Here is a 27,273-nt window from a genome sequence, read left to right as displayed (position 1 = left end):
CAGCCTGTCCCTCTCCAGCCAGTGTGAGCCACAGGAAGGAGGCAGAGCACTTCCAGACCTACAGTTAAACTACTCCCCAGGTTCACAGGTGGCATGCCCGTGGGAGATTTGAGACACAAGGATCACAAATTCAAGGCCAGACGGGGCTACATAGTGAGTGATCCCTTGTGTCAAAAACAACTGCTAGGGGTCGGGCATGGTGGCTGTTATAGTCAGGTTCTCATTGCTGGCAGAAATCACTCAAGTAAGAGCAGCTTGTGGGAAAGAAAAAAAAAAAAAGGTTTATTTTGGCTTACAGACTCAAGGGGAAGCTCCATGATGGCAGGGAAAATGATGGCATGAGCAGAGGGTGGACATCACCCCCTGGCCAACATCAGGTGGACAACAGCAGCAGGAGAGTGTACCGAATATTGGCATGGGGAAACTGGCTGTAACACCCATAAGCCCACCTCCAACACACTGCCTCCAGGAGGCGTTAACTCCCAAATCTCCATCAGCTGGGAACCTAGCATTCAGAGCACCTAAGTTTATGGGGGACACCTGAATCAAACCACCACAGTGGCACATGCCTTTAACCCCAACATTCTGGAGGCAGATCACTACATAGTGAATTCCATGTCAGCCTGGGCTAGAGCAAGACCCTACCTCAAAACAACAATAAATAAATATATATATATATATATATATATATATATATATATATATATATATTTTTTTTTTTTAATTTACTTTCATATGTGAGTGTAAGTGTGTGTGGTTGGTCCACTTGCTGCTCACTGCAAACACCATATTCTTTGTGCCACTTTTTTTTTTTTTTTTTTTGTCTCTGGCATTAGGTGGGTACTAGAGAATTAAACCCAGACCCCCAGACTTTGTAAGCAAGGGCCTTTAACTTGAACTCACAGCAATCCTCCTACCTCTGCCTCCCAAGTGCTGGGATTAAAGGAGTGTGCCACCACACCTGGCCTGTTGGTTGGGTTTTTTTGTTCTGTTTTGTTTTGTCTTGTTTTCTGAGGTGGTCTCGCTCTAGCCCAAGCTGACCTGGAATTCACTATGTAGTCTCAGGCTGGCCTCGAATTCATGTCAATCCTCCTACCTCTGCCTCCTGAGTGCTGGGATTAAAGGTATGCACCACCACGCCTGGCTTTAAAATATATATTTTTTATGACAGAGATAATTGGTGCACCAGGGCCTCTAGCCACTGCAGTCAAACTCCAGATGTGTGTGCCACCGTGTGTGCACGCATGACCTTGTACATATGGCTTATGTGGGTTCTGGGGAGTTGAACCTGGGTCCTTAGACTTTGCAGGCACGTGCTTAACTAAGCCATCTTTCTTTATTTGGGCTGGTGAGGTGGCTTAGTGGTTAAGGTGCATACCTACAAAGCCAAAGGACCCAGGTTCAATTCTCCAGGACCCACATAAGCCAGATGCACAAGGTGGCGCATGCGTCTGGAGTTTGTTTGCAGTGGATGAAGGCCCTGGCATGCCCATTGTCCCTTTCTCTCTCTCTCTCTCAAATAAATCAATAAAATAAAATAAATTTTAAGGACTGGAAAGATGGCTCAGTTGTTAAGGCTTTTGCCTTCAAAACCAAAGGATACTGGTTCAATTCTCCAGGACCCACATGAGCCAGATACATAAGGTGGTGCATGTGTCTGGAGTTCATCTGCAGCAGCTGGAGGCCCTGGCATGCCCAGTTCTGTCCCCCACCTCTGCCTATTTCTCTGTCAAATAAAGAAAAATAAATAAAATATATTTTAAAAATATATACATATATATCTTTATTTATTTATTTGCAAATAGAGGTGATAGAGAGAACAGAGACAGAGAGAATGGGCGTGCCAGGGCCTGTGGCCATTGCAAATGTACTCCTGTTGCATGGGCCACTTTGTGCATCTGGCTTTATGTGGGTACTGGGAAATCAAACCCAGGTTGTTAGGCTTTGCAAGCAAGTAAATAAATAGCTGAGCCATCTCTCCAGCCCTAAATAAAATATTTAAACAAACAATGATAACACAAAAAAAAAATCCAGATCTTCTCAGGCAAATAAAATATATTGTGTATAACCTTTGGATGACAAATTGGGTTGCCCTTCAAGATGGAAAATATACTAGGTCTGGTGGCACATGCCTTTAATCCCAGAGTTTGGGAGGCAGAGTTAGGAGGATCACTGTGAGTTCAATGCCAGCCTGGAACTACAGAAGTGAGTTCCAGGTCAGCCTTGGCTAGAGTGAAATCCTACCTTGAGGGGAAAAAAAAAAAGAAAAAGCAGAACATACATGGTATTAAGCCCGCAATTCCACCTATAGAAATTCCCCCTAGAGCCAGGCATGGTAGCACACGCCTTTAATCCCAGCATTCTGGAGGCAAAGGCTGATGGATCGCCATGAGTTCAGAGCTACTCTGAGACTACGTAGTGAATTCCAGGTCAGCCTGGGCTAGAGCGAGACCCAACCTCAAAAACAAAACAAAACAAAACAAAAATTAGAAAGGTCCCACACGAAGACAAAAAAGAAGCAGCTCTAAGCATGTTCATTAGAGAACTGCTTATTGTGGAGAAAACCTGAAGATAACTTCAATGTCCACTCACATGACATCTATCCATTCATCTTGGCAGGATTTGTCCACCGGAAGAAAGGGGAGCTTGGAAAATGTGCCCAAGCTATATTGTTTACCAGAATTGAAAATGGAAGTTCCATACTGTCAGTAGTGACAGGGACAGACATGCTGTCCACTGTGATCTGAAGTAGCCTGAGGAATTCCCTTAAGTTTTTTAGGAACCTGGACTCAGGCAAAATTGGAACACTGGCTTCAACACCAAAAAGAATTACGGGGCCAAATCAGGTGTGGTGGTACAGGCCTTTAATTCCAGCACTTGGGAGGTAGAGGAAGGAGGAACATTGTGAGTTCAAGGCCAGCCTGAGACTATGTAATGGATTCCAAGTCAGCTTGGGCTAGAGCGAGACCCTACCTCGAAAAACAAAACAACATGGGGCCGGAGAGATGGCTTAGTGGTTAAGGCACATGCCTACGAAGCCTAAGGACCCAGGTTCAATTCTCCAGGTCCCATGTAAGCCAGATGCATGAGATGACGCATGTGTCTGGAGTTCATTTGCAGTGGGTAGAGGCCCTGGCGCACCCACTCTCCCTCTCTCTAATAATAAAATAAATAAATAAATAAAACACAACACAAACAAACAAACGAATTACAGGGTAAGCCAGTATGAAACAGAATTGGAATTTATTAAAGTCATTTTGTTCATTTATTTATTTATTTGCAAGCAGAGAGACAGAAAGAATGGGTTCTAGAATTATAGGCATGTACCATCATTCAAGGTTACTATGTCCAGGGTAACATGCGTCTGTGTCATTGAGGAAGAAATCACCTCCTTAAAGGGGTGCTTTAGACTCAGTACATAGTAGAGGGGAAGCCAATGTCACTTGTGAATTTCTTTCCTTTTTTTCTCTCTCTCCTTTTTTTTTTTTCAAGGTAGAGTCTTACTCTAGCCCAGGCTGACCTGGAACTCACTCTGTAGTCTCAGAGTGGCCTCGAACCCATGGTGATCCTCCTACCTCTACCTCCCAAGTGCTGGGACTAAAGGCATGTGCCACCATGCCCCGCTCCTCCTTTCTTTCTATACTGAGGATCAAACCTAAGGCTTTTTAAAAATTTGTTTCTTTTTAAAATATTTTTATTCATATATTTGAGAGACAGAAAGAAGTAGAGAGAGTGAGGAGGTAGAGAGAAAAAGAACGGGTCATTGCAAATGAACTCCTGACGCATGTGCCATTTTGTGCATCTGGCTTATGTGGGTTGTGGGGAATTGAACCGAGGTCCTTTGGCTTTGCAGGCAAATGCTCTAACTACTAAGCAATCTCTCCGTTAGCCTCCCAAATGCTGGTATTAAAGGCGTGCACCACCACACCCCACCTGTCTTGGATTCTTCAAAAGACTAATTCAAGCAGGAGGTAGGAGTTCAAAGCCACCCCGCGAGACTGAGTAAGTGAATTCCAGGTCAGCCTGGACTAGAGACTGAGAACCTACCTTGAAAAATTGAAAAACAAAACAAAAAAAAGCCAAGGTCTGGGATGGAGATATGCGATCAAGCACTTGCCTAGCACATTGGAGGCCTTCCATCTGTTCTCTGGCACACTAAAGTGGGATGGGGGGAAGGGCTTCTATGATAATAAATGAAATAAAGCAAGTTAAGCACTTTGCACAAGATCAGTAAGCAGTCAAGAGAAGACGCTGTTGGAACTTGTCTGGTCTCCTGGCCTCACAGCTGCTTTCTTTTTCATTTTTGTTTTTTGAGGCAGGGTCTCACTCTGGTCCAGGCTGACCTGGAATTCGCTATGTAGTCTCAGGGTAACCTCGAACTCACGGCGATCCTCCTACCTCTGCCTCCCTCCCAAGTGCAGGGATTAAAGGCGTGCGCCACCACGCCGGGCTCCAGGGAGTGTTTTACTATACCTCAGGTGGCCCTGGAGTTCATTATGATGCATCATAAGGTAGACCTTCAACTCACTGTGATTCTCGTACCTCTTGGGAGTTAGGAGTAAACAAGCGCAACATTACAGCAACAGAAGCACCTTTACAACCAGAGAAAATACATAAGTCTTCCCTTAAACAGACAATATTCAGTCTCCGTAGAGACTGTCAAAAATTGCCAATGCCGACTATATTTCAAGTCGTCATGGCGGGGTATTGGGAAAAGTTTTCAATTAGCAATAATCGCGCCTCGGATAAACCTCATTGGCTACGATACTGCCACTGCGCAAAGCTGAAGAACCCAGGCTCCCACCCAGCTTTCCGGGGAATGACAGTCCCCTTTACACTAACGGTGAGTGGACACCTGCGCGCGTCCGGGAAACGTCGCGTTCCCATCCGACCACCTCCAGGTACGGCTACCTGCGTGGAGCGCTTCTCATCAGTGGGTCACCTCGTGCCGAGACCTTCAGGTTTTACAACTAGAACCGCGTCCGCTTGGGATGCTGGGAAGTCTTATGCAAATCAGGATGACGTCACAGAGCCCTCCGGGCTGACGTGCTGCACAACCCGCTGGAGAGCGCGGGATGCAGAAGCGGTCCATGGGGGGGCGGATACAGCCACAGGTGGTGGGTGGCGACTGGAAGATACGTTTTGGAAAAACAATACAAGCTATGGAGCAAAATTGCTCAAAGCACACAGTGTGGGTATTCATGACAGTAATTTAGTGATGATCTGCAAACAAAATGGGTCCAAAAACAAGCTGTAACACCACTCTCCTTTGTCAAAAGTGCAAGCTTTCCCGGTGTGCGGGGCCACGCGTTAGGAGGCGTGGGACTGCAGGGTGAAATGAAGGTCCACCTGGACTGTGTTGATAGAGCTGGGTTCTCCCAACATAAAATGACAATTGCAAAAACCACACGCTGACATACCTGGCTGCACACGTGTAAAGTCACACAGCTTTTGCTTTATTTTTGAAACTGAAATAGCTCAGTCTCCGTAGAGACTGTCAAAAATTGCCAATGCCGACTATATTGCAAGTCGTCACGGCGGGGTATTGGGAAAAGTTTTCAATTAGCAATAATCGCGCCTCGGATAAACCTCATTGGCTACGATACTGCCACTGCGCAAAGCTGACGAATAGGTGCCCTGCTCCGCATGCCCAGTATGCCCGAGTCCTATTACAGAAAAGTGAGTACCCGGCCACTGTGAAGACCCTATGCCACTGCTCGATCGCGAGGCATAAAAGGAGACCACATCATACGGAGCTCTGCGCAGCAAACGTAGGAGCTCGGCGGCCGATTTCATTTAAGGAGGCGATGAAGCAAAGCACCATGGGAGGGAGCATGCTAATAGGCTGAAGTGGGTTTGCAGAATCCGATGATTGCTTGGGTTCCCGGGTTTCTCCTCCGTGTCACTACTTTCTCCAGGGAGGTGTGGTTGCTTGTGATGTTACACATAATGAGATTATGTGTAAGGCATATGTAACATAAGATTTGCCGGCGTTTTAACCATGTTGAGTTTAAAAATCCAGTGTCAGTGACTATGTATTCATTCACGTGCTGGTGCAATCTTCACAACCATGCACCTCCAGAACCTTTGTTTTTTTGTTTTTTTGTTTTTTTTTCGAGGTAGGGTCTCACTCTAGCCCAGGCTGACCTGGAACTCACTATGTAGTCTCAGGATGGCCTCGAGCTCACAGCGATCCTCTTACCTCTGTCTCCCAAGTACTGGGATTAAAGGCATTTACCACAACGCCTGGATTTTTAAAAGTATTTTAATCATTTATTTGAAAACCGAGAGAGAGAGAGAATAGGTGCCTCTAGCCATTGCAAAGAACTCGATTTTGTGCATCTGGCTTTGCATGGGTACTGGGAAATTGAACTTGGGTCATTAGGTTTTCCAAGAAAATGCTTTAACCTCTGATCCATCTCTCCAACCCCTTGCTTTGTCTTTCTCTCTCTTTCTCTATATTAAATAATAAATAAATAAATAAATTTTCGAGGTAGGGTCTTACTCTAGCCCAGGTTCACCTGGAATTCACTATGTACTCTCAGGTGGCCTTGAACTCATGGTGATTCTTCTACCTCTGCCTCCCAAATTCTGCGATTAAAGGCATTGCACTGCCACACCAGCTGTTTGAACAGATGAGGTGTCTGACTTTGAAAGCTGCTTGAAACCTGCATCTGAACTTGTTTCCTCCCTGACTGATAGTCTTTAACATACTTCTTAAAATTTTATTTATTTATTTGCAAGGAGAGAGAACGGGCACACCTGGGCCTCTAGCCACTGCAAAACATACTTTAGATGCATGTGTCACTTTGTGCACCTGACGTTACCTGAGTACTGTGGAATAGAGCCCTATTGTGGGGCTTTGCAGGCAAGTGCCTTAGCTGCTGAATGATCTCTCCAACACCCTAACAAATTAATTTGATTTAATTTATTTATTTGAGAGAGAGTTAGAATTAGAGAGAGAGAGAGAGAGAGAATGGGTGCGCCAGGGCCTCCAGTCACTGCAAATGAACTCCATATGCATGTACCCCCTTGTGCATCTGGCATACGTGGGTCCTGGAGAATTGAACCAGAATCCTTTGGCTTTACCTTTTTTTTTTCTTTCTTTCTTTCTTTCTTTTTTTTTTTTTCAAAGTAGGATCTTGCTCTAGCCCAGGATGACCTGGAATTCACTCAGGATGGCCCTGAACTCATGGCAATCCTCATACCTTTACCTTCCAAGTGCTGGGATTAAAGGAGTGCACCACCATGCCCAGCCCTCTTACTTTTAGAGGCAGGATCTCACTAAATGATCCAGGCTGGCCTTACTCACTCTATTGTCCAGGCACACCTTGAATTCGTGATCTTTCTGCTGCAGCCTACAGAGTAGCTGGGAAGTGTCTATATTTTGAGAAGATGAAATCATAAATTGGAGCTGTTTGGATATACTATTTTGCACTCAGGACACTGGAACCCAAGCTCTAACCACATCTCTGAAAAAAGATGAACACACCTGGAAGGCAGAAACAGGATTAGGAATTGGAGGCCAGCCAGGACAACTTGACCTTGGTCTCAAAACCAAAACAAACACTTTGTCATTGGCTTTGGTGACAATGGCCCCATCCAGAATCCTGAAAGATCTCTGCAATAGCAGATGGAAGTGGAGGGATGGGGGACATTAAGACCTGGGTCCTGGGCTGGAGAGATGGCTTAGCGGTTAAGCGCTTGCCTGTGAAGCCTAAGGACCCCGGTTCGAGGCTCGATTCCCCAGGACCCACGTTAGCCAGATGTACAAGGGGGTGCACGTGTCTGGAGTTCGTTTGCAGTGGCTGGAGGCCCTGGAGTGCCCATATTCTCTCTCTCTCTCTCTCTCTCTCTCTCTCTCTCTCTCTCTCTCTCTCTGCCTCTTTAACTGTCTGTCATTTTCAAATAAATAAATAGACATCAAAAATAAATAAATAAATATTTTTTAAAAAAGAACTGGGTCCTTCCATGTGTGAGACTCAGAATTGTGGGACTTGTAGTTTTTCTTGGCTCATTTCTGCTTCATGAACTACACTTCCCAGAATGCATCTGTCGTCCCGCAGTCTGACGGTTGGATGTGAAGTGTCCTCTTGCTGTGAAAGGTAAGCGTGTCTTGTGCAGGGGTGTTGGTCGCCAGAAGTTGTGCGTTTGAATTTCAGTTGTCCTCTTTGCCCTTGCGGGAATCTGGAAGACAGCAGCTGTTCCCGAAAAAAAACCATGGTTTTTGTTTGGTTGGTTGGGTTTTGGTTTTTCAAGGTAGGGTTTTGCTCCAGCCCAGGCTGACCTGGAAAATCACTGTCTAGCCACAGGCAGGCCTCGAACTCACAGCGTTCCTCCTACCTCTGCCTCCTGAGTGCTGGAAGTAAAGGTGTGCGCCACTACGCTGGGTCCAAGGAACATGTTTTTAGTGGAACGTGTTCTCTTTGGTGTTAGGAAACTGGGTTGTTTGCTTAGCTGTTCACGTGTGGCTACAGAAAGTCAAGCAGAAAGCGGGGTCCTGGACTCGGGTTTGGAAAGCCAAGCATAAAGTCACGTTTGCGTACAAGTGCGTGTCACCAGATCTGTATTCTATCAAAGGATGTGCCAAAGGCTTGCTTTGACCGCTAGAAACGCTGACAGGTAGTACGGTGGAGATGCTCTCACATGAATTCTTTTGTTTTTCGAGGTAGGGTCTCACTCTAGCCCACGCTGATCTGGAATCCACTGTGTAGTCTCAGGCTGGCCTTGAATTTACAGCGATCCTTCTATCTCTGCCTCTGGAATGCTGGGATTAAAAGTATGCACCACCACACTTGGCTTTTCTTTTCTTTTTCTTTTTTTTAACATTTTAGATTATTTATTTGTAAGCAAAGAGAAGAGGGGCCAAGAGAATGGGCACACCAGGGCCTGTTGCCACAGCAAACGAACTCCACATGTATGCTCCACTCAGTGCATCTAGCTTTATTTGGGCAGCGAGGAATCAAGCTCAGGCCATCAGACTTTGCAAGCAAGTGCCTTTAATAGCTGAGCCAACTCTCCAGCCATTTTTTAAAAACTGATTTTCCAAGGAGGTAAAGTCTCACTCTAGCCCAGGCTGACCTGGAGCTCACTCTGTAGTGCCAGGCTGTCCTTGAACTCACAGTGATTCTCCTAACTGTGCCTCCAGAGTGCTGGGATTAAAGGCTTGCACCATCAGGCTTGGTTTCACATGAATTTTTCTTTTTCTTTTTCTTTTTCTTTTTTTTTTTTTTTGTTTTGTTTTTCGAGGTAGGGTCTTACTCTAGCTCAGGCTAACCTGGAATTCACTATGTAGTTTTATAGTGGCCTCGAACTCACGGAGATCTTCCTGCCTCTGTCTCCCCTAGTGTTGGGTTTAAAGGCATGCGCCACCGCGCCTGGCTTCCTTTTTCTTTTGTTGAATTTTTGTCTTCTCTAGGATGAGAAGGAGTTGTGAGTTGATTTTCACGTCAACAAAAGGCCCCTGGATCACAAACCTCAGTCGGCCGTGTTCGCAAGGATCTCTCGGGTTATTTGTGCCACCGAGTCCTCCTCTGGACCCCGACAAGGTCAAAGAGCTCCAGCGCTTCATCGGCCTTTCCAGGAAGCTCCTGGTGATGACGGGTGCCGGGGTCTCCACCGAGTCCGGGATCCCTGACTACAGATCAGACAAGGTGGGACTCTACGCCCGAACTGAGCGGAGGCCCATCCAGCACAGTGACTTTGTGCGCAGCGCTCCAGTCCGCCAGCGGTACTGGGCCAGGAACTTTGTGGGCTGGCCCCAGTTCTCCTCCCACCAGCCCAACCCCGCACACTGGGCTTTGAGCAACTGGGAGAGACTGGGAAAGCTACACTGGCTGGTGACTCAAAACGTGGATGCTTTGCATACCAAGGCTGGGAGTCAGCGACTGACCGAGCTCCACGGATGTATGCACAGGTGCAGGAAGGGGAAAGGGTTTGGCCTTGAAAGGGGTGGTGGTGGTGGCGGCAATGGCAGCTGGAGAGATGGTTCAGTGGTTAAGATGCTTGCCTGAAACCTGGGTTAGATTCCCAAGTACACACATAAACCAGATGCACAAAGTGGGCACACACTTTTAGTCCCAGCACTCAGGAGGCCCAAGTAGGAGAATCATCATGAGTGTGAGGCCACCCTGAGACTCCATAGTGAATTTCAGGTCAGCGTGGGCTAGAGAAAGACCTGACCTCAAAAGAACAAAAGAAAAAAAAGGGGGGGGGGGTTCTGGAGAGATGGCTTAGTGGTTAAGGCGTTTGCTTGCAAAGCCAAAGGATCCAGGTTTGATTCTCCAGGTCCCACATAAGCCAGATGCACAAGGTAGCACATGCATCTGGAGTTCATTTGCAGAGGCCCTGGCACCCATTTTCTCTCTCTCTCTCTCTGTGTCTCTAATAAATAAATAAAAATAAATATTAAAAGAATAAACCAGAAGCTGGGTGTGGTGGTGCACGCCTTTAATCTCAGCACTTGGGAGGCAGAGGTAGGAGGATTGCCGTGAGTTCGAGGCCACCCTGAGACTCCATAGTAAATTCCAGGTCAGCTTTGGCTAGAGTGAGACCCTACCTTGAACCCCTCCCAAAATAAATAAATAAACCAGAGCCAGGCATGGTAGTGCATGACTTTAACCCCAGCACTCTGGAAGCAGAGGTAGGAGGATCACCATAAGTTCGAGGCCACTCTGAGACTACAAAGTGTATTCCAGGTTAGCCTGGGCCAGGGTGAGACCCTTCCTTGAAAAAGAAAAAAAAAAGTGTGTGGTTCCCCAGTACCAGGGACTTTGGCTGTCTTTATGTGAGCCACCTTCTATCTAGAGAAAGAGATTGATGAACAACTTGTTTATTTTGGAGTTGGCCCTGGTAAACTTGGAAAGGAAGTAGGGACATAGTGAATGAGGAAAGACTTTCAAAAGTTTATTCAGGGGCTAGGGATGTAGCCTAGTGGCAAAGTGCTGTTATGTTCAAGGTTCTGGGTTCATTTCCCAGCACCAAGGGGAAAAATGTTGGCAACCTTCTTTAGAACTATCTATCTCTAGCCGGGCGTGGTGGCGCACGCCTTTAATCCCAGCACTCGGGAGGCAGAGGTAGGAGGATCGCCGTGAGTTCGAGGCCACCCTGAGACTCCATAGTGAATTCCAGGTCAGCCTGGGCTAGAGTGAGACCCTACCTCGAAAAACCAAAAAAAAAAAAAAAAAAAAAACTATCTATCTCATCTCACAGAAGAGCCATCATGGAGATGATGGATAATGTTGTGATCTGAGTTTGTCAAAAAAAAGAAAAAGCTGGGTGTGGTGGTGCACGCCTTTAATCCCAGCACTCGGGAGGCAGAGGTAGGAGGATCACCTGTTAGTCTAAAGCCACTTTAAGACTACATAGTGAATCCCAGGTTAGCTAAGGCTAGTCTACCTCAAAAAACTAAAGTACTGGGCTGGGAAGACTGTTCAGTGGTTAAAGGCCCTTGCTTTGCAAAGCAAAGCCTGATGACTTGGGCTTGATTCCCTAGTACCCACATAGAGCCAGATGCACAAAGTGGCGCATGTGTCTGGAGTTTGCAGTGGCAAGAGACTCTGGTGTGCCCACCTTCTGTCTCTGTCTATCTCTTTCTGAAAGAATGGAAGGAAGGAAGGGGGGGAGGAAGGAAAGAAAGAAGAAAGAGCCAGGTGTGATGGTACATGCTCTTAATTCCAGTACTCGGGAGGTAGAGGTAGGAAGATCAGCATGAGTTTGAGGCCACCCTGAGATTACATAGTGAATTCCAAGTCAGCTTGTGTTCGAGCAAGACCCTACCTTGAAAAACCTAAAAAAAAAAAAAAAAAAAAAAGGAAAGAAAACAGAGAATCAGATGTATAATGTTGAAGAAGGTTGGTAGTAGAAAGAAAGTGGGAGACAAGGTCATCAAAATGGGTATCCTAATTTGAAGTAGAAGGGGGAAGGGAAGGTATTAAAAGTGACAGGGGCTTGAAATTGGCTGGGGGCGCCTCTGGCACCTTTATAACTCCCAGGGACATAGTGTTAAATGGGTAATCACATTTGGTTTTAGGGTCCTCTGCCTGAATTGTGGCGAGCAGACACCCCGTGGGGTGCTACAGGAGCGCTTCCGAGTCCTGAACCCCACCTGGAGTGCTGAGGCCCAGGGCCTGGCCCCCGATGGCGATGTGTTTCTCACAGAGGAGCAAGTCCAGAGCTTTCAGGTCCCACCCTGTGTTCGATGTGGAGGCCCTCTGAAACCAGATGTCGTTTTCTTTGGGGACACAGTGAACCCCAACAAGGTTGACTTTGTGCACAGGCGTGTGAAAGAAGCCGACTCCCTGCTGGTGATAGGATCGTCCCTGCAGGTATCTGTGTGACACGGTCATGGTGGCAGCTGACTCCTGCAGAATGGGGAGTCCTGGAGGTTCCCTCTCACTGGGGTCTAGAAAGCTCTCACACTGTTTTCTGCTGGGGCAGGTGTACTCTGGTTACAGGTTTATCCTCACTGCCCGGGAAAAGAAGTTGCCAATTGCCATTGTGAACATCGGGCCCACCCGCTCCGATGACATGGCCTGCTTGAAGCTGAACTCCCGCTGTGGAGAGTTGCTGCCCTTAATAGACCTGCACTGACCACAGTCTGCCCATCCCGAGCCAAGAACGGACTTTCTCCTGAATCTCGCTGCTAAAGGTATAGATTGTCTCAGATGACGGAGTCTAGCTGGGTGTGGTAGCTCTCGCTTATAATTCCAAGAGGCTGAGGCAGGAGGATTTACCTGGGGTTGCTTACAAAGCCTGCTGACCTGGGTTCGATTCCCCAGTACTCATGTAGAGCCCAGATGCATAGTGTTCCTTCTGCCTGTACCTTCTCTTTGAGTGTTGGGACAAAAAGCATCTGCCTCTATGCCATGCCTAGGACTTTGTGCATGCCAGGCAAACACTACCAATGGTGCTAGAGAGCCAATCCTCCTCTCCCTTTTTTTTTTTTTTTGTGAGGTAGAGTCTCACTCTAGCCCAGGCTGACCTGGAATTCACTATGTAGTCTCAGGCTGACCTTCAATTCACAGCAATCCTCCTACCTCTGCATGCACCATGCACCACTTTTTGCATTTGGCTTTACGTGGGTACCTGGGGGATTGAACCTGAGTTGTTAGGCTTTGCAGGCAAGCACTTTAACTGCTGAGCCATCTCTCCAGGCCCTGCTATTTTTTTTTTTTTTTTTGGTTTTTCGAGGTAGGGTCTCACTCTGGTCCAGGCTGACCTGGAATTAACTCTGTAGTCTCAGGGTGGCCTTGAACTCATGGTGATCCTCCTACCTCTGCCTCCCGAGTGCTGGGATTAAAGGCGTGCGCCACCACGCCCGGCGGCCCTGCTATTTTTTAAAAATTATTTATTTATTTATTTTTCGAGGTAGGGTCTCTCTAGCTGAGGCTGACCTGGAATTCACTCTCTAGTCTCAGGGTGGCCTTGAGCTCACAAGGATCCTCCTACCTCTGCCTCCCTCCTGAGTGCTGGGATTAAAGGTGTGTGCCACCACGCCCGGCTTTTATTTTTATTTGTTTATTTGAGAGAGAGAATGCGCATGCCAAGGCCTCCAGCTACTGTAAATGAACTCCAGACATGTGCCACCTTGTGCATCTGGCTTATGTGAGTCCTAGGGAACTGAACTTGGGTCCTTGGCTTTGCAGGCAAGCACCTTAACTGCTAAGCCATCCCTCCAATTTTTTTTTTTTTTTTTTTGCTTTTCAAGGTAGTCTCACTCTAGCTCAGTCTGATCTGGAATTTACTATGTAGTCTTAAGGTGGCCTCGAACTCACAGTGATCCTCCTACCTCTGCCTCCCAAGTGCTGGGATTAAAGGCGTGCGCCACCACATCCGCTTACTATGTTGTTTTTTAATGGGGAGGTTGGTTCCCTACTCTCCTATTATTAAGTGTCCTTTCTTTTCAGATCCCTAAGGATTCATCCCTTTCACCCAAACTAATCAAGGCTCTAGGATTGCATACTGTAGAGGGCAGCAGAGCAACACCTCCATGCCAGTCCATCTCTGAATGGTTTTCAGAGCCAAAGTGATTCAAGCCCCTAAGAGGCGTGGTGGCGCGCACCTTTAATCCCAGAAGTCAGAGAGGTAGGAGGATCACCATGAGTTCAAAGCCAGCCTGAGAGACTACATAGTGAATTCCAGGTCTGCTTGGGCTAGAGAAAGACCCTGTCTTATAAAACCAAAAAAAAAGGGCGGGGGGACTGGAGAGATGGCTTAGTGGTTAAGCACTTGCCTGTGAAGTCTAAAGACCCTGGTTCGAAGCCTGATTCCCCAGTACCCGTTTAAACCAGATGCATAAGGTGGCACATGCATCTGGAGTTCGTTTGCAGTGGCTGGAGCCCTCATGTGCCCATTCTCTCTCTCTATGTCTGTCACTCTCAAATAAATAAATAAATAAATAAATAAGAGAGAGAGAGAGAGACTTTTGTAAAAAAGCAGCTAGTCTTGATGGAAAAACCGTGTTTATTTCTTTTTCATGTCAGAAGAAACAGCCAGAAAACCAGAATGGTCTCTGGACTGCTAACCTAGAGATTCTCACTAATTCAGGAAATAAGGGTACAAGGAAATGAAATGACTCAATTTTTTTTTTTTTTGAAGTACAGTTCCACTCTGGCCCAGGCTGTCATGGAATTCACTATTAGTCTCAGGGTGGCCTTGAATTTACGGCAATCCTCCTACGTCTGCCTGGAATTAAAGGCGTGCGCCACTACGCCCGGCTTGATTGCATCTTATAATGAACCATTTTGATAATTTTTGACAAAATGAGCAATGGAATAAATGAAGTTCTTATTAACCAAAGAATAAAGGAGTTTTCTTTTTTTTTTTTTTTCTTTTGGTTTTTCAAGGTAGGGTCTCGCTGTAGCTCAGGCTGACCTGGAATTCACTCTCAGAGTGACCTCAGCACAGTGAATTCCAGGTCAGCTTGAGCTAGAGCGAGACCCTACCATGAAAAACAAAAAACAAAACAAAACAAAAAAGCAGCATGGAGGAGAGGAGAGGCTGGGGAGATTGCTCAGTGGTTAAAGACACCTGCCTTTTGATTCCCCGTGACCCGCAAAAAACCAGATGCACAGAGTGGCCCATGCATCTGGAGTTTGCAGCAGCTGGAGGCCCTGGCTTGCCCATTCTCTCTGTTTCTCGTCTATCTCTTTGTGCTTGCAAATAAATTTAAAAAAAATATTTAAAAAAATTTTAAAGCATGGAGGGGAAGCTGGGTGTGGTAGCACATGCCTTTAATCCCAGCATTTGGTAGGCAGAAGTAAGAGGATCACTGGAAGTTTGGGGACACCTCAAAAAGCCAAAAAAAAAAAAAAAAAAAACAAAGACAAAGGACCCAGGTTCAATTCCTCAGGACCCAGGTAAAGCCAGATGCATAAGGTAACGCATGTGTCTGGAGTTCGTTTACAGCAACTAGAGGCCCTGGCAAGCCCATTCTCTCTCATATATACCTCTCTCTCAAATAAATAAAAATAAAGCTTTTTTTAAAAAAAGATGGCTCAGTGTACTTGCATGCAACTGTTATTTAAATAGCGTATGGCATGTGACATGCTCAGTGAAGATGTCATGCTACTGCAAAGCAACCTCCCCACCTGAACCCCATTTCTTGGAGTGAGTGCCCAGCAGATGCTCATTTGGTCATTCCTGGCTTAGCCTTTGGAGCAATGAAAATATATCTTTGAGGAGCTGGGCGTGATGGCGCATGCCTTTTTCCCAGCACTAGGGAGGCAGAGGTAAGAGGATTGCCATAAATTTGAGGCCACCCTGAGACTACATAGTGAATTCCAGGTCAGCCTGAGCTAGAGTGAGACTCTACCTCAAAAACAAAACAAAACAACAACCCTATCTATCTATCTATCTATCTATCTATCTATCTATCTATCTATCTATCATCTTCGTGTAGGGTACTCCCTCTCCCCAAGGTAGGGTCTTACTCTGGCCCAGACTGACCTGGAATTTACTTATGTAGTTGCATGCTGCCCTTGAACTCACAGCGATCCTTCTTACCTCTGCCACCTGAGTGCTGTTATTAAAGGGGTGCACCACCATGCCCAGTTTCTCCCAGCCCTTTCTGTTTCATTCAACTTTTGCCAGTGGGGCAAGAAGGAACAATACGCACAATCTCGTGACGATGTTCAGTACACAGAGCACAATAGTTACAAGATAGGAGAGCTTTCAACGCGGTGCTTTATTGTAAGGCACAGTCTAAGGGGAGGACAGCAAGGTGGGTAGGAACGATGCTACTCAGCGGTGACACTCACTTCTTACAATGTTTCTTGGTGTCCAGGTCTTTGTACTGCTTGTTGTATGGAACCTTGGAGAAGCAGATGGCTGCTTCACGGTCGCAGTTGCAGATGAAAGCCTCGCAGGGTTTGTTTTTGCCTGGAGCAGGGAGAGAAGGAGAAAGGCTGAGCCAAGCTGGACACTGCTGTACAATCCAGGGATAAATGAATGAGTGGAAGGAGCTGCTGGTCTTCTCATTGGTGCAGATTTAGGGTGGAGAGATAAAGCAACAGAAAGCCCACTGGAGTACCCAGTTCCATTGGACTTTCTGATAAATAATGAATGTAGGGCTGGATAAATGGCTTAACAGTTAAGATGCTAGCTTGCAAACGCCAAAGGACCCGTGTTTGATTCCCTAGTACCCACATAAAGCCAGATGCACAAAATGGTGCATGCATCTGGAGTTCATTTGCAGCGGCTGGAGGCCCTGGTTTACCCATTTTTCTTTCCTTCCCTTCTTCTTTTTCTCCCTCTCTCTCTCTCTCTCTCTCTCTGCTTGAAAATAAATAAATAAAATTATTATTTTTTTAAGCCAGGCTTGGTGGCACATGCCTTTAATCCCAGGAGGAGCATTGTGAGTTCTAGGCCAGCCTGAGACTACATAGTGAACTCCAGGTCAGCTTAGGCTACAGCAAGATCCTACCTCAAAAAACAAAAATAAAATAAACAGCCTGGAACTAGTAAGTTCCAGGTCAGCCTGGGATAGAGTGAGACCCTTCCCTCCCCACCAAAAATAATAATAAATAAGCTGAACGCATTCGGGAGACTAAGGTAGGAGAATCCCTATGAGTTTGAGGACAGCTTGGATCACAAGGTGAATTCCACATCAGTCTGGGTGAGAGTGAGACCCCTGCCTCCAACAACAGGAAAACTGAAACACCATCCCTTATTTCACTTTTTGGCACACATGCACACTAGTGTGTGTAGAGTATGTTGTGTGGTGTGATGTGTATGTGTATAGCGTATTCCATGTGTGCACAGATGGGCGTGTCCTGTGCACACATGTGTCAGGTGTCATCCTCTGTGTGCTCTTCTGTCTCTCCACCCAGAGCAGCCATTTTCACCATCTTTGTCTATTTGTTTTGTTTTTCAAAGTAGACTCTCATGCTAGCCCCTCGGCCGACCTGGAATCCACTATGTAATCTTAGTGTGCCCTCGAACCCACAGAGATCCTCCTACCTCTGCCTCCCAAGTACTGAGGTTAAAGGCACCATGCTCAGCTTTTTCATTTGATCAAGCAAATCCCAGCAATTCTCTGGTCATTGTCCTCCATAGGACTGGGGTTATAGATATGTGTGGCCATGCCCAGTTGTTTATGTGGGTGCTGGGGGGGAATTGAACTTGGGCAATCTCATGCCCTCTCAGGCCCTTCTGCAGGTGCAGTAAGCGCTCTTGACCACTGAACCATCTCTCCAGCCTCCAAACACCATCACTTATGCGCTGTGTGACTGGGCATGTGGCTCCACCTTCTTAGCTTCAGTTATAATATGATATAAATAAATATATATATAAAATATAAAGTGGGGATAATTTTAGTACCTATCACACAGAGTTGTTGTGAGGGTAAATGAGACCAAGTAAGGGGCTGAGGTGGGGCGGGGGGGGGGGCTAGAGAGATGGTTTAGAGATTAAGGCGCTTGCCTGCTAAGCCTAAGTTCCCAGGTTTGATTCCCCAGTACCCATGTAAGCCAGATAGATGCACAAAGTGGTGCGTACATCTGGAGTTCATTTTCAGGGGCTAGAGGGCCTGGTGTGCCCATTCTCTCCCTCTCAAATAAATAAAATAGAAAAAGAAAAAGAGGAAAGAAAGGAAGGAGAGGGCTGGGTATGTAGCTCAATGGTAGAACAACATGCTCAAGTCCCTAAAATTCAATCCACACGAAAACGAGAGCGACCACAGAACACAGGGGTCATCGTTTCTAGGACTCAGGCCTACTGAAGGTCAGCTAGAACCCCAAGAGCCAGGTGGGTTGGGGACACCTACTGCTGCAGGTGATCTCTGTGCCCGAGCAGCTGTAGGAGTAGCTGTTGGTGTAGGGGTTGTCCACGAGGAATTTACAGCCGTCCAGCCTCTTGGCCCGGGTGTAGCAGTGGTCGTGGATCTGGCAGCACCTGGAAAGGTTCAGAGACAGCTGAAGGAGGAGTGTGAACTGGTGCGCAGTCGTAGGTCAGCCCTCACCTGCTCTCTCTCAGGAGCAGGTGGACTTAGGCAAGGTGCTTCCGAAGAATCTGCCCATGTCTTGAAGACTTCTCATCACAGATTTATTTATTTGGTTTTTTCGAGGTAGCGTCTCGCTGTAGCTAACCTGGAATCCACTATGTAGTCTCAGGATAGCCTCGAACTCATGGCGATCCTCCTACCTCTGCCTCCCAAGTGCTGGGGTTAAAGACGTGCGCCATGGGGCTGGAGAGATGGCTTAGCGGTTAAGCGCTTGCCTGTGCCTGTGAAGCCTAAGGCCCCACCCCCACCCCGCCCCGTTTCAAGGCTCGATTCCCCAGGACCCACATTAGCCAGATGCACAAGGGGGCGCACGCGTCTGGAGTTCGTTTGCAGTGGCTGATGGCCCTGGCGCGCCCATTCTCTCTCTCTCTCTCTCTCTGCCTTTTTAACTGTCTGTCACTCTCAAATAAATAAATAAAAACAAACAAACAAAAAGACGTGCGCCACCACGCCGGGCTTCTTTTTTTAAAGTGACTTTAACCGAACAGGATTGGGGCTGTGATGACCGAAGTCCTGTTCTGTCACCAGAGGGCGGCATCGCCCAGTATTTTACATCTCTGACCTTACTGAAGGGAGCCTTGGACACAGGGTCCTCTGGGTCTTTATATGAGAATATATATATATATATATTTGGCTTTTCGAGGTAGGGTCTCACTCTAGCTCAGGCTAACCTGGAATTCACTATGTAGTCTCAGGGTGGCCTCGAACTCACGGCGATCCTCCGCCTCCCAAATGCTGGGATTCAAGGCGTGGGTTACCACGCCCGGCTTGTATAAAAACATATTATCCTCAGTGAATATGCAAGAGTGTCGTCCCATCCTTTCTGGGCCTCATGAGATCCTGGGCTTGGGTCTCTGTCTCCACCCCAGGGCAATCACTCCGATCTCCCTCCCAACGCATCGCTCACCGGTCCAGTTCATCCACGGGGGTTCCCGAGCCCCCCAAGCCACAGAAGCAGCCGTAGTTGTTGTATTCCTTCAGTGGGTTACTGCCGGGGATCTTGCACTTGATCATGTTGCGGAACTGCCACACAGCCCGGGGGCTGATGCTGTGCGCAGCAGTGCCCACTGCAAGAAAGCGCAGCAGGTTCAAACCCGCCCTGGTTGACTCTGCCAGCTGCCTCCCCAGCAGGGCTTTCCCGGGGGCAACATAAAATAGTGTACTTAAAAAATTATTGGGGGGACTTCCGGTTAAGATGGCAGCGTAGATACCCCGCTAAAGCAGCCTGGGGGGGGGGAGCCAAAAAAAAAAAAAAAAACCTCAGCAAAATACACACTTTTACTAAACAGTGAGGTGTGCAGGAAATCGAAACGGCAGCGGAGAAGTAGGAGAGATCCAGAGCCACAGCAATAAGGCAAGAGAAGCACATAAAAGGGATACAAATTGGAAAGGAAGAAATCAATTTATCATTATTTGCAGATGACATGATTCTATATATAAAGGTTCCTAAAGACTCTACCAGCAAACTGTTAGAGCTGATAAACACCTACAGCCATGTAGCAGGAGACAAAATAAATACACAGAAATCAGTAGCTTTCCTATATGCTAACAACAAACATGCCGAGGATGAAATCAGAGAATCACTCCCATTCATAATTGCATCAAAGAAAAATTAAGTACCTTAGAATAAACCTAACCAAGGAAGTAAAGGATCTCTACAGTGAAACTATAAAACACTCAAGCGAGAAATTGCAGAAGACACTAGGAAATGGAAAACATCCCTTGTTCCTGGATTGGAAGAAAAAGCAATATTGTAAAAATGGCAATCTTACCAAAAGCAATCTACACATTTAATGCAATCCCCATCAAAATTCCAAAGGCATTCTTCACAGAAATAGAAAAAACAATCCAAAATTCATTTGGAATCACAAAAAACCTCGAATATCTAAAGTAATACTGAGCAACAAAAATAAGTCGGGAGGTATCACCATACCTGATTTTAACCTATACTACAGAGCCATAGTAACAAAAACAGCATGGTACTGGCACAAAAGCAGATATGTTGATCAATGGAACAGAATAGAGGACCCAGATATAAGTCCAGGTAGCTATAGCCACCTGATATTAAATAAAAATACCAAAAATACTCATTGGGGAAAAGACAGCCTCTTCAGCAAATGGTGCTGGGAAAACTGGATAGAAATAGATTCTTCTCTCTCTCCATGCACAAGAATTAAATCCAAATGGACTAAAGACCTTAACATCAGACCTGAAACTCTGAAATTGCTAGAGGAAAAAGTAGGGGAACCCCTTCAACATATTGGTCTTGGCAAAGACTTTCTGAATATAGCCCCAATTGCTCAGGCAATAAAACCACAGATTAACAACTGGGACCTCATGAAATTACAAAGATTTTGTACTGCAAAGGACACTGTGAATAAAGCAAAGAGGCAAACTACAGAATGGGAAAAAATCTTTGCCAGCTATATATCTGATGGAGGATTAATATCTAGGATATACAAAGAACTCAAAAAGTTAAATAATAAGAAATCAAACAAGCCAATTAAAAAATGGGCTATAGAGCTAAATAGAGAGTTCTCAAAAGAAGAAATACAGATGGCATATAAGCATCTAAAAAAATGTTCTAGCCGGGCGTGGTGGCGCACGCCTTTAATCCCAGCACTTGGAAGGCAGAGGTAGGAGGATTGCCATGAGTTCAAGGCCACCCTGAGATGACAGAGTTAATTCCAGGTAAATTCCAGGTCAGCCTGGACCAGAGTGAGACCCTACCTCGAAAAACCGAAAAAAAAAAAAAAAAAAAAAAATTTCTACAACCCTAGTCATCAGGGAAATGTAGATTAAAACTACATTGAGATTCCATCTCACTCCTGTCAGATTTCAGATTGGCTACCATCATGAAAACAAATGATCATAAATGCTGGCGGGGATGTGGAAAAAGAGGAACCCTTCTACACTGTTGGGGATGTAATCTGGTTCAGCCATTGTGGAAATCAGTGTGGAGGTTCCTAAAACAGCTAAAAGTTGATCTACCATATGACCCAGCTATAGCACTCCTAAGCATATATCCTAAGGAAGCATCCCATTTCCTTAGAAGTACATGCTCAACCATGTTTATTGCTGCTCAATTCATAATAGCTGGGAAATGGAACAAGCCTAGATGTCCCTCATCTAATGAGTGGATAATGAAGATGTGGCACATTTATACAATGGAGTTCTACTCAGCGGTAAAGAAAAATGAAGTTAAGAAATTTGCAGGAAAATGGATGGATCTGGAAAGGATTATACTAAGTGAGGTAACCCAGGCCCAGAAAGCCAAGTACCGCATGTTCTCCCTCATATGTGGATCCTAGCTACAGATGATTGGGCTTCTGTGTGAGAAGGAAAAAACTCAGTAGCAGAGGCCAGTAAGTTAAAAAGGAGATATAAAGGGAAGAGAAAGGAAGGGAGGAGGGTACTTAATAGGTTGGTATTTTATATATGTAAGTAGAAGAATAGATTAACGGGGGTGAAAAGGCCCAAAGTGAGGTCAGGGGAAGAGATTGAGTAAAGGAAAGGTGGAGGGAGGGCTAATCAAAATCTAAGAGGATGCAAATAAATCATATGGAATCCTCTGGTTTTGGACAATGGAACACTCAGGAGCCATAGATCATTGTTAGAAAATTTTCAGTGCCAAGGATGGGATATCTCCCGTGAGTTGTTGGCCAAGGAGGTCCCTGATGCCCCCAAAACATTATAGGCCATTGCCGAGGCCCTTGGTTTCTCACCAGGAATAGATGGTAAGACCCTATTGCTGAAGACTCCACATACTTGGGCTGCAAGGCCACTGAGAAATCCTGCTGGAACTGAGCTGAGAACATCCTTCATGTAGACCAGCTGACAGGAAGCTGGAAGAAGCCATTCTACACGTAGTTCAATGGGAGAAAGAGATACCACCAGTGAAGATACTCAACAGTGGACACTGCAAGCATTATAATTGGCCAGCCAGACCAAATGAGCCAACAGGTGCAATAGGGGCATATCTGTCATGGTGGAAACCAACTGCCTTCCAATTGGACTGGAGGCCAGTCCATGGGGAGAAACACATCCCTGATATTGAAAACAGGGGTAGTCATGAGCCCTAAGAGTGTAACATCTGCTGATGTCTGGAAAAATGTATATACTATGCTTATCAAACTGCCCAGTAAGCACATCTCTTAATATTTATACCCTTATATTAATGCTACTCTCACTTTGGGTAGAGAATCTTCTTTTTTCAGATGGCAGTGACTTTGGGATGACTCAGAAGGTATAGTACTGGAAAGAAGTGACTGGAGTACTGAGTGACATCTCGATCACACCTTCCAAGGCTCAGGGTCTAATGCGGAAGAGGTGGCGGAAAGAATGTACGAGCCAAAGGAAGGGTAGGACTCCTTACAATGTGCTCCCTCCAGACATAAAATGGCCTGGATATCCATGACCTCATAGTGCCTGACACTATCTAAACAAGACCATCATAAGAGGAGGAAAAGATCATGACATCAAAATAAAAGAGAGACTGATTGGATGGGGAGGGGATATGATGGAGAATGGAATTTCAAAGAGGAAAGTGGGGGGGGGCATTACCATGGGATACTTTTTATAATCATGGAAAATGTTAATAAAAGTTGAGAAAAAAATATTTATTTATTTATTTGAGAGAGAGGAAGGCAGATACAGAGATAGCGATCCAGCCACTACAAACGAACTCTAGATGCATGCGGCACCTTGTGCATCTGGCTACACACACACACACACACACACACACACACACACACACACACACACAAATAAATAAAGTAAAAATAAAAGAAGGAAGTTACTCAAGTATTGATATGATTGATGTTTAAGATGAAAGTAGAAAAGGGCAGATAGTACGTCCCATTTGTTCTCTGCACTGTGGAGGTCAAGTTCATGAAGGGGTGAGAATTCTCTGGAGAGAATTACAGAATGAGGAGGATGGGGAAGGAGAGTGGTAGACCGATGGGAGGCTTTGACGTGCCGAGGAAGCAGGGGATGTGGAAGGCGAGGTGCGAACAGGGGAGACCGAAGGACTGGGAAGAAAGCCGCCTTGGTGGGAAGAAAACCCAGAGGAGAAGGAATGAATGGCTGGGAGAGGCAGGGTACGTCTGTTATCCTAGCACTGAGAGGCAGAGGTAGAGGCAGAAGGATTCCCTTAAGTTTGATGCTCACCTGGTCTAAATAGTGAGTTCTAAGCTACCTACTTTGTGAGACCCTGTTAAAAAGAAGAAGATGGAGCCGGGTGTGGTGGCGCACGCCTTTAATCCCAGCACTCGGGAGGCAGAGGTAGGAGGATCGCTGTGAGTTCAAGGCCACCCTGAGATGACAGAGTTAATTCCAGGTCAGCCTGGACCAGAGTGAGACCCTACCTCGAAAAACCAAAAAAAAAAAAAGAAGATGGGCCAGAGAGATGGCCTACTGGTTAAGGTGCTTGTCTGCAAAGTCTAAGGACCCGGGTTTGATTCTCCAGGTCCCATGCAAACCAGCTGCCCAAGGTGGCATATGTGTCTGGAGTTCATTTCCATGGCTGGAGGCCCTGGTGTGCCCATTTTTAATTCATAAAAATGAATTAAAAAAATAAGAAAGAAGCCAGGTGTGGTGGCACACACTTTTATGCCTTTAACTCCAGCCCTCAAGAGGCTGAGGTAGGAAGATTGCTGTGAGTTCAAGGCCACCCTGAGACTAAATAGTGAATTCCAGGCCAGGCTGGGTTACAGTGAGACCTTACCTCGAAAGAAGAAGAAAGAAAGAAAGAAAAAGAAAAGAAAGGCCTGGGCATGGTGACTCATGCCTTTAATTCAGCATGGAGGAGGCTGAGGTAGGAGGATCAATGTGAGTTCCAGGTCAGCCTGGGCTAGAGTGAGATCCTGCTTGAAAACAAACAGAAGGAGAAGGAAAATTAAAGAAAAAAAAAACAAACAGGAAAAGGAAGGAGGGGGTATGCAACTGCTCTGCCCTGGATCCCATAGTCCAGTGCCCCCCACGTTCTGGAAATTGCAATGGATTGACAGTCATCAGGTTCACCGGGAGACTGGGTCAGAGTGTGTCAGCGTGTGCTTGCCTCCCTGAATCCCAACCTGGAGGCGTGGCTCTTAGATACAGGACCGTGAAACGTCCCTGAAGTACTTTCAGCCTGCAGTTTCTCCCGTCCACAGACCTTGGAATCCACTTCCTCTCTTCTTTCCTTCCTGCATCATTGCTGCCCAGCCAGGACTGGACAAGTGTCAAGAAGTGCCCACACACTTAACTCTGCAGACGCCTGGACTGAACTTGCATGTATTTGAAGTTCTGTTTTAAATTTTTATTTGTGTGTGTGTGTGTGTGTGTGTGTGTGTGTGTGTATGCCAGGGTCTTTTGCTCCTGTAAATGAATGCCTGTCGGAAATTTTATGGGGGTGGCTGGGGAATTGAACCCAGGCCAGCAGGTTGCGCAAACCAGCTCCTTTAACTGCTGAGCCATCTCCCAGGCCCCTGTTTGTTTGGATTTTTGAAGCAGGGTCTCACTTTAGCCCAGGCTGACCTGAAACTCTCTCTGTAGCCCAAGCTGGATTCCTACCTTAGCCTCCCAACTGCTGGGATTAGAGATGTAAGCCATTATGCCTGACTTGTCTAGTTTTGTTTTTGTTTTTTTTTTTTGTTGGTTTTCTGAGGTAGAGTTTTGCTCTAGCCCAGGCTGACTTGGAGTTTGCTATGTAGTCTCAGGGTGTACTAGAACTCATGGTCATCCTCCTACCTCTGCCTCCAGAGTGCTGGGATTAAAGGTGTGTGCCACCATGCCTGGCTTCCTAATTAATAATTTTTTAAAAATATTTTATTATTTTTAAAATGTTATTTTTCTTTATTTGAGAGAGAGAGAGAGAAATAGGCAGGGAGAGTGAGAGAAAGAGAGAGAGAGAATGGGTGTGCCAGGGCCTCTAGCCACTGCAAATGAACTCTAGATACATGTGCTCCCTCCCCCCCTTGTACATCTGGTTTACATGAGTCCTGGGGAATTAAACCTGAGTCCTTTGGCTTTGCAGGCAAGCACCTTAACCACTAACCCATTTCTCCAGGCCCCTAAATTTTATATATATATATATATACATGCATATATTTTGGTTTTTCGAGGTAGGGTCTCTCTTTAGCTCAGGCTGACCTGGAATTCACTATGGAGTCTCAGGGTGGCCTTGAACTCACAGTGATCCTCCTACCTCTGCCTCCCGTGTGCTGGGATTAAAGGCATGTGCCACCATGCCCAGCTCTAATTAATAATTTATAAAAATATTTATTCATTTGAGAATGAGAAAGAGGAGAAAAAGGGAAAGAGACAGAGAGAGAATGGGCATGCCAGGGCCGCCTGCCACTGCAAACAAACTCCAGACGCATGTGCCACTTTGTGCATCTGGCTTTATGTGGGTCCTGAGGAATCCAACCTAGGCCGTCAGGCTTTGCGAGCAAGGTAAGAGGTGCACAGATCCGCCCTGGTAGCTCACTAGCGTAATTCTAGCACGTGGGAAGCCGAGACAGGAAGAATTTCAAGTCTGGGCCACGTAGTGAGTTGAAAGCCAGCCTTGAAAACAAAATTCTATCTCAAAAGAAAAGGCCTGGCATGGTGGCATGTGTCTTTGATCCCAGCACTAGGGAGGCAGAGGTAGGTGGATCGCTGTGAGTTCGAGGCCACCCTGAGACTACATAGACTATACAGCCCAGGTCAGCCTGGACTAGAGTGACTAGTGTGAGACCCTACTCCAAAAAAGAAAGAGAAAGAAAGAAAGAGAGGAGAAGGAAGGGAAGGGGACAGGGACAGGGCACAAGTAGGTTTTGGGAAGTTATTGTACCCAGGCAACATGACAGATAAAGAAGGGAGTTTTCTTCACTTAAGTAGAACAGGATAAAACATTACATTCTAAAAGGGTGCATGAGTCCAAAACTGGAAGCTGCAAAGTGCCAGCTGTTGAGGATTTGGGGAACTGAGGAGGGAACCCCAGCCCAGCAGCTCTTAAGCCCCATAGGGAGCACAGAATGGAGACCCCAGCTATTGCCAGCCCCGTGTCCTGTGGTCAGGGGCCCCCATTAGCGAGGGGGTAGAGACGGGTGCCTACCTGTGAGCAGAGCAGCCAGCACAAGGAATTTCATCTTGAGTGACTACAAGGACTGCAGTGACCATGGTTTCCCTCCTTATATCCTGGGGCCCCACACCCCCAAGATAAGCCTGTTTACTTTGCTCTCGTAGACTCTGGGCTGGCCTTGAGTCTGTGGGGGGAACAACGCTGAGGGATTTGCTTGCAAGGGATCACTGGAAATAATGTCATGGGTTGTGGTTGGCTCTCCTTCTCTCTCTCCCTCTTCCTCCTCCCCCTCTCTCCCTTTCTTTCTAGAGTCTTTTTTTTGTATTCACTATGTAGTCTTAGGGTGGCCTCGAACCTCCTACCTCTGCCTCCCAAGTGCTGGGATTAAAGGCGTGCCCCATCATGCCCTGATCTTTTATTTCTTTATTTATTTTTCTGTTTGATTTTTGTTCAAGGTAAGGCCTCACTCTAGCCCAGGTTTATCTGCAGTCGCAGGTTGTCCTCAGACTCACAGTGATTCTCCTACTTCTGCCTCCCAAATGCTGGGATTAAAGGCATGCACTTCCACGACCGGCTATCTTTTATTTTTATTTTTTATATTTTATTTCTCATTTTGATTTACTTGAGAGAAAGAGAGGGAAGGAGAAAAGGAGAGAGAGGGCCTCCAGCTACTGCAAACAAACTCCAAATGTACCACCTTGTGCATCTGGCTTACATGGGTCCTGGG

The 27,273-nt window shown here is 46.3% G+C and overlaps 2 protein-coding genes and 2 non-coding genes across 4 annotated transcripts; 1 reads left to right on the top strand and 3 right to left on the bottom strand.

The window, feature by feature from the left end:
• Positions 1–4,644: 4,644 nt before the first annotated feature.
• Positions 4,645–4,785, bottom strand: LOC123454441. The gene has a single exon (XR_006633391.1). It is a non-coding gene; the product is annotated as a U4 spliceosomal RNA (small nuclear RNA).
• Positions 4,786–5,482: 697 nt separating this feature from the next.
• LOC123454442 lies at positions 5,483–5,623 on the bottom strand. The gene has a single exon (XR_006633392.1). It is a non-coding gene; the product is annotated as a U4 spliceosomal RNA (small nuclear RNA).
• A 2,434-nt stretch (positions 5,624–8,057) lies between these two features.
• On the top strand, positions 8,058–14,155 carry Sirt4 (sirtuin 4). Its single transcript, XM_045132873.1, has 5 exons — positions 8,058–8,105; positions 9,419–9,916; positions 12,032–12,326; positions 12,439–12,649; positions 13,908–14,155. The coding sequence occupies exons 2-4, from the start codon at positions 9,420–9,422 to the stop codon at positions 12,589–12,591; spliced, it is 945 nt and encodes a 314-aa protein (XP_044988808.1). The 5' UTR covers positions 8,058–8,105; position 9,419; the 3' UTR covers positions 12,592–12,649; positions 13,908–14,155.
• Positions 14,156–16,255: 2,100 nt separating this feature from the next.
• Positions 16,256–26,613, bottom strand: Pla2g1b (phospholipase A2 group IB). The gene is made up of 4 exons (XM_004673053.2): positions 26,580–26,613; positions 19,410–19,569; positions 18,266–18,393; positions 16,256–16,380 (listed from the first exon to the last, which is right to left on the bottom strand). The coding sequence occupies exons 1-4, from the start codon at positions 26,611–26,613 to the stop codon at positions 16,256–16,258; spliced, it is 447 nt and encodes a 148-aa protein (XP_004673110.2).
• Between the last annotated feature and the right edge of the window lie 660 nt (positions 26,614–27,273).

Source organism: Jaculus jaculus, chromosome 13 (assembly GCF_020740685.1).
Source record: "Jaculus jaculus isolate mJacJac1 chromosome 13, mJacJac1.mat.Y.cur, whole genome shotgun sequence".
NCBI lineage: Eukaryota > Metazoa > Chordata > Mammalia > Rodentia > Dipodidae > Jaculus > Jaculus jaculus.
Note: the sequence above shows the minus strand (reverse complement) of the source record. Positions and strands in the feature narration are given on the sequence as shown.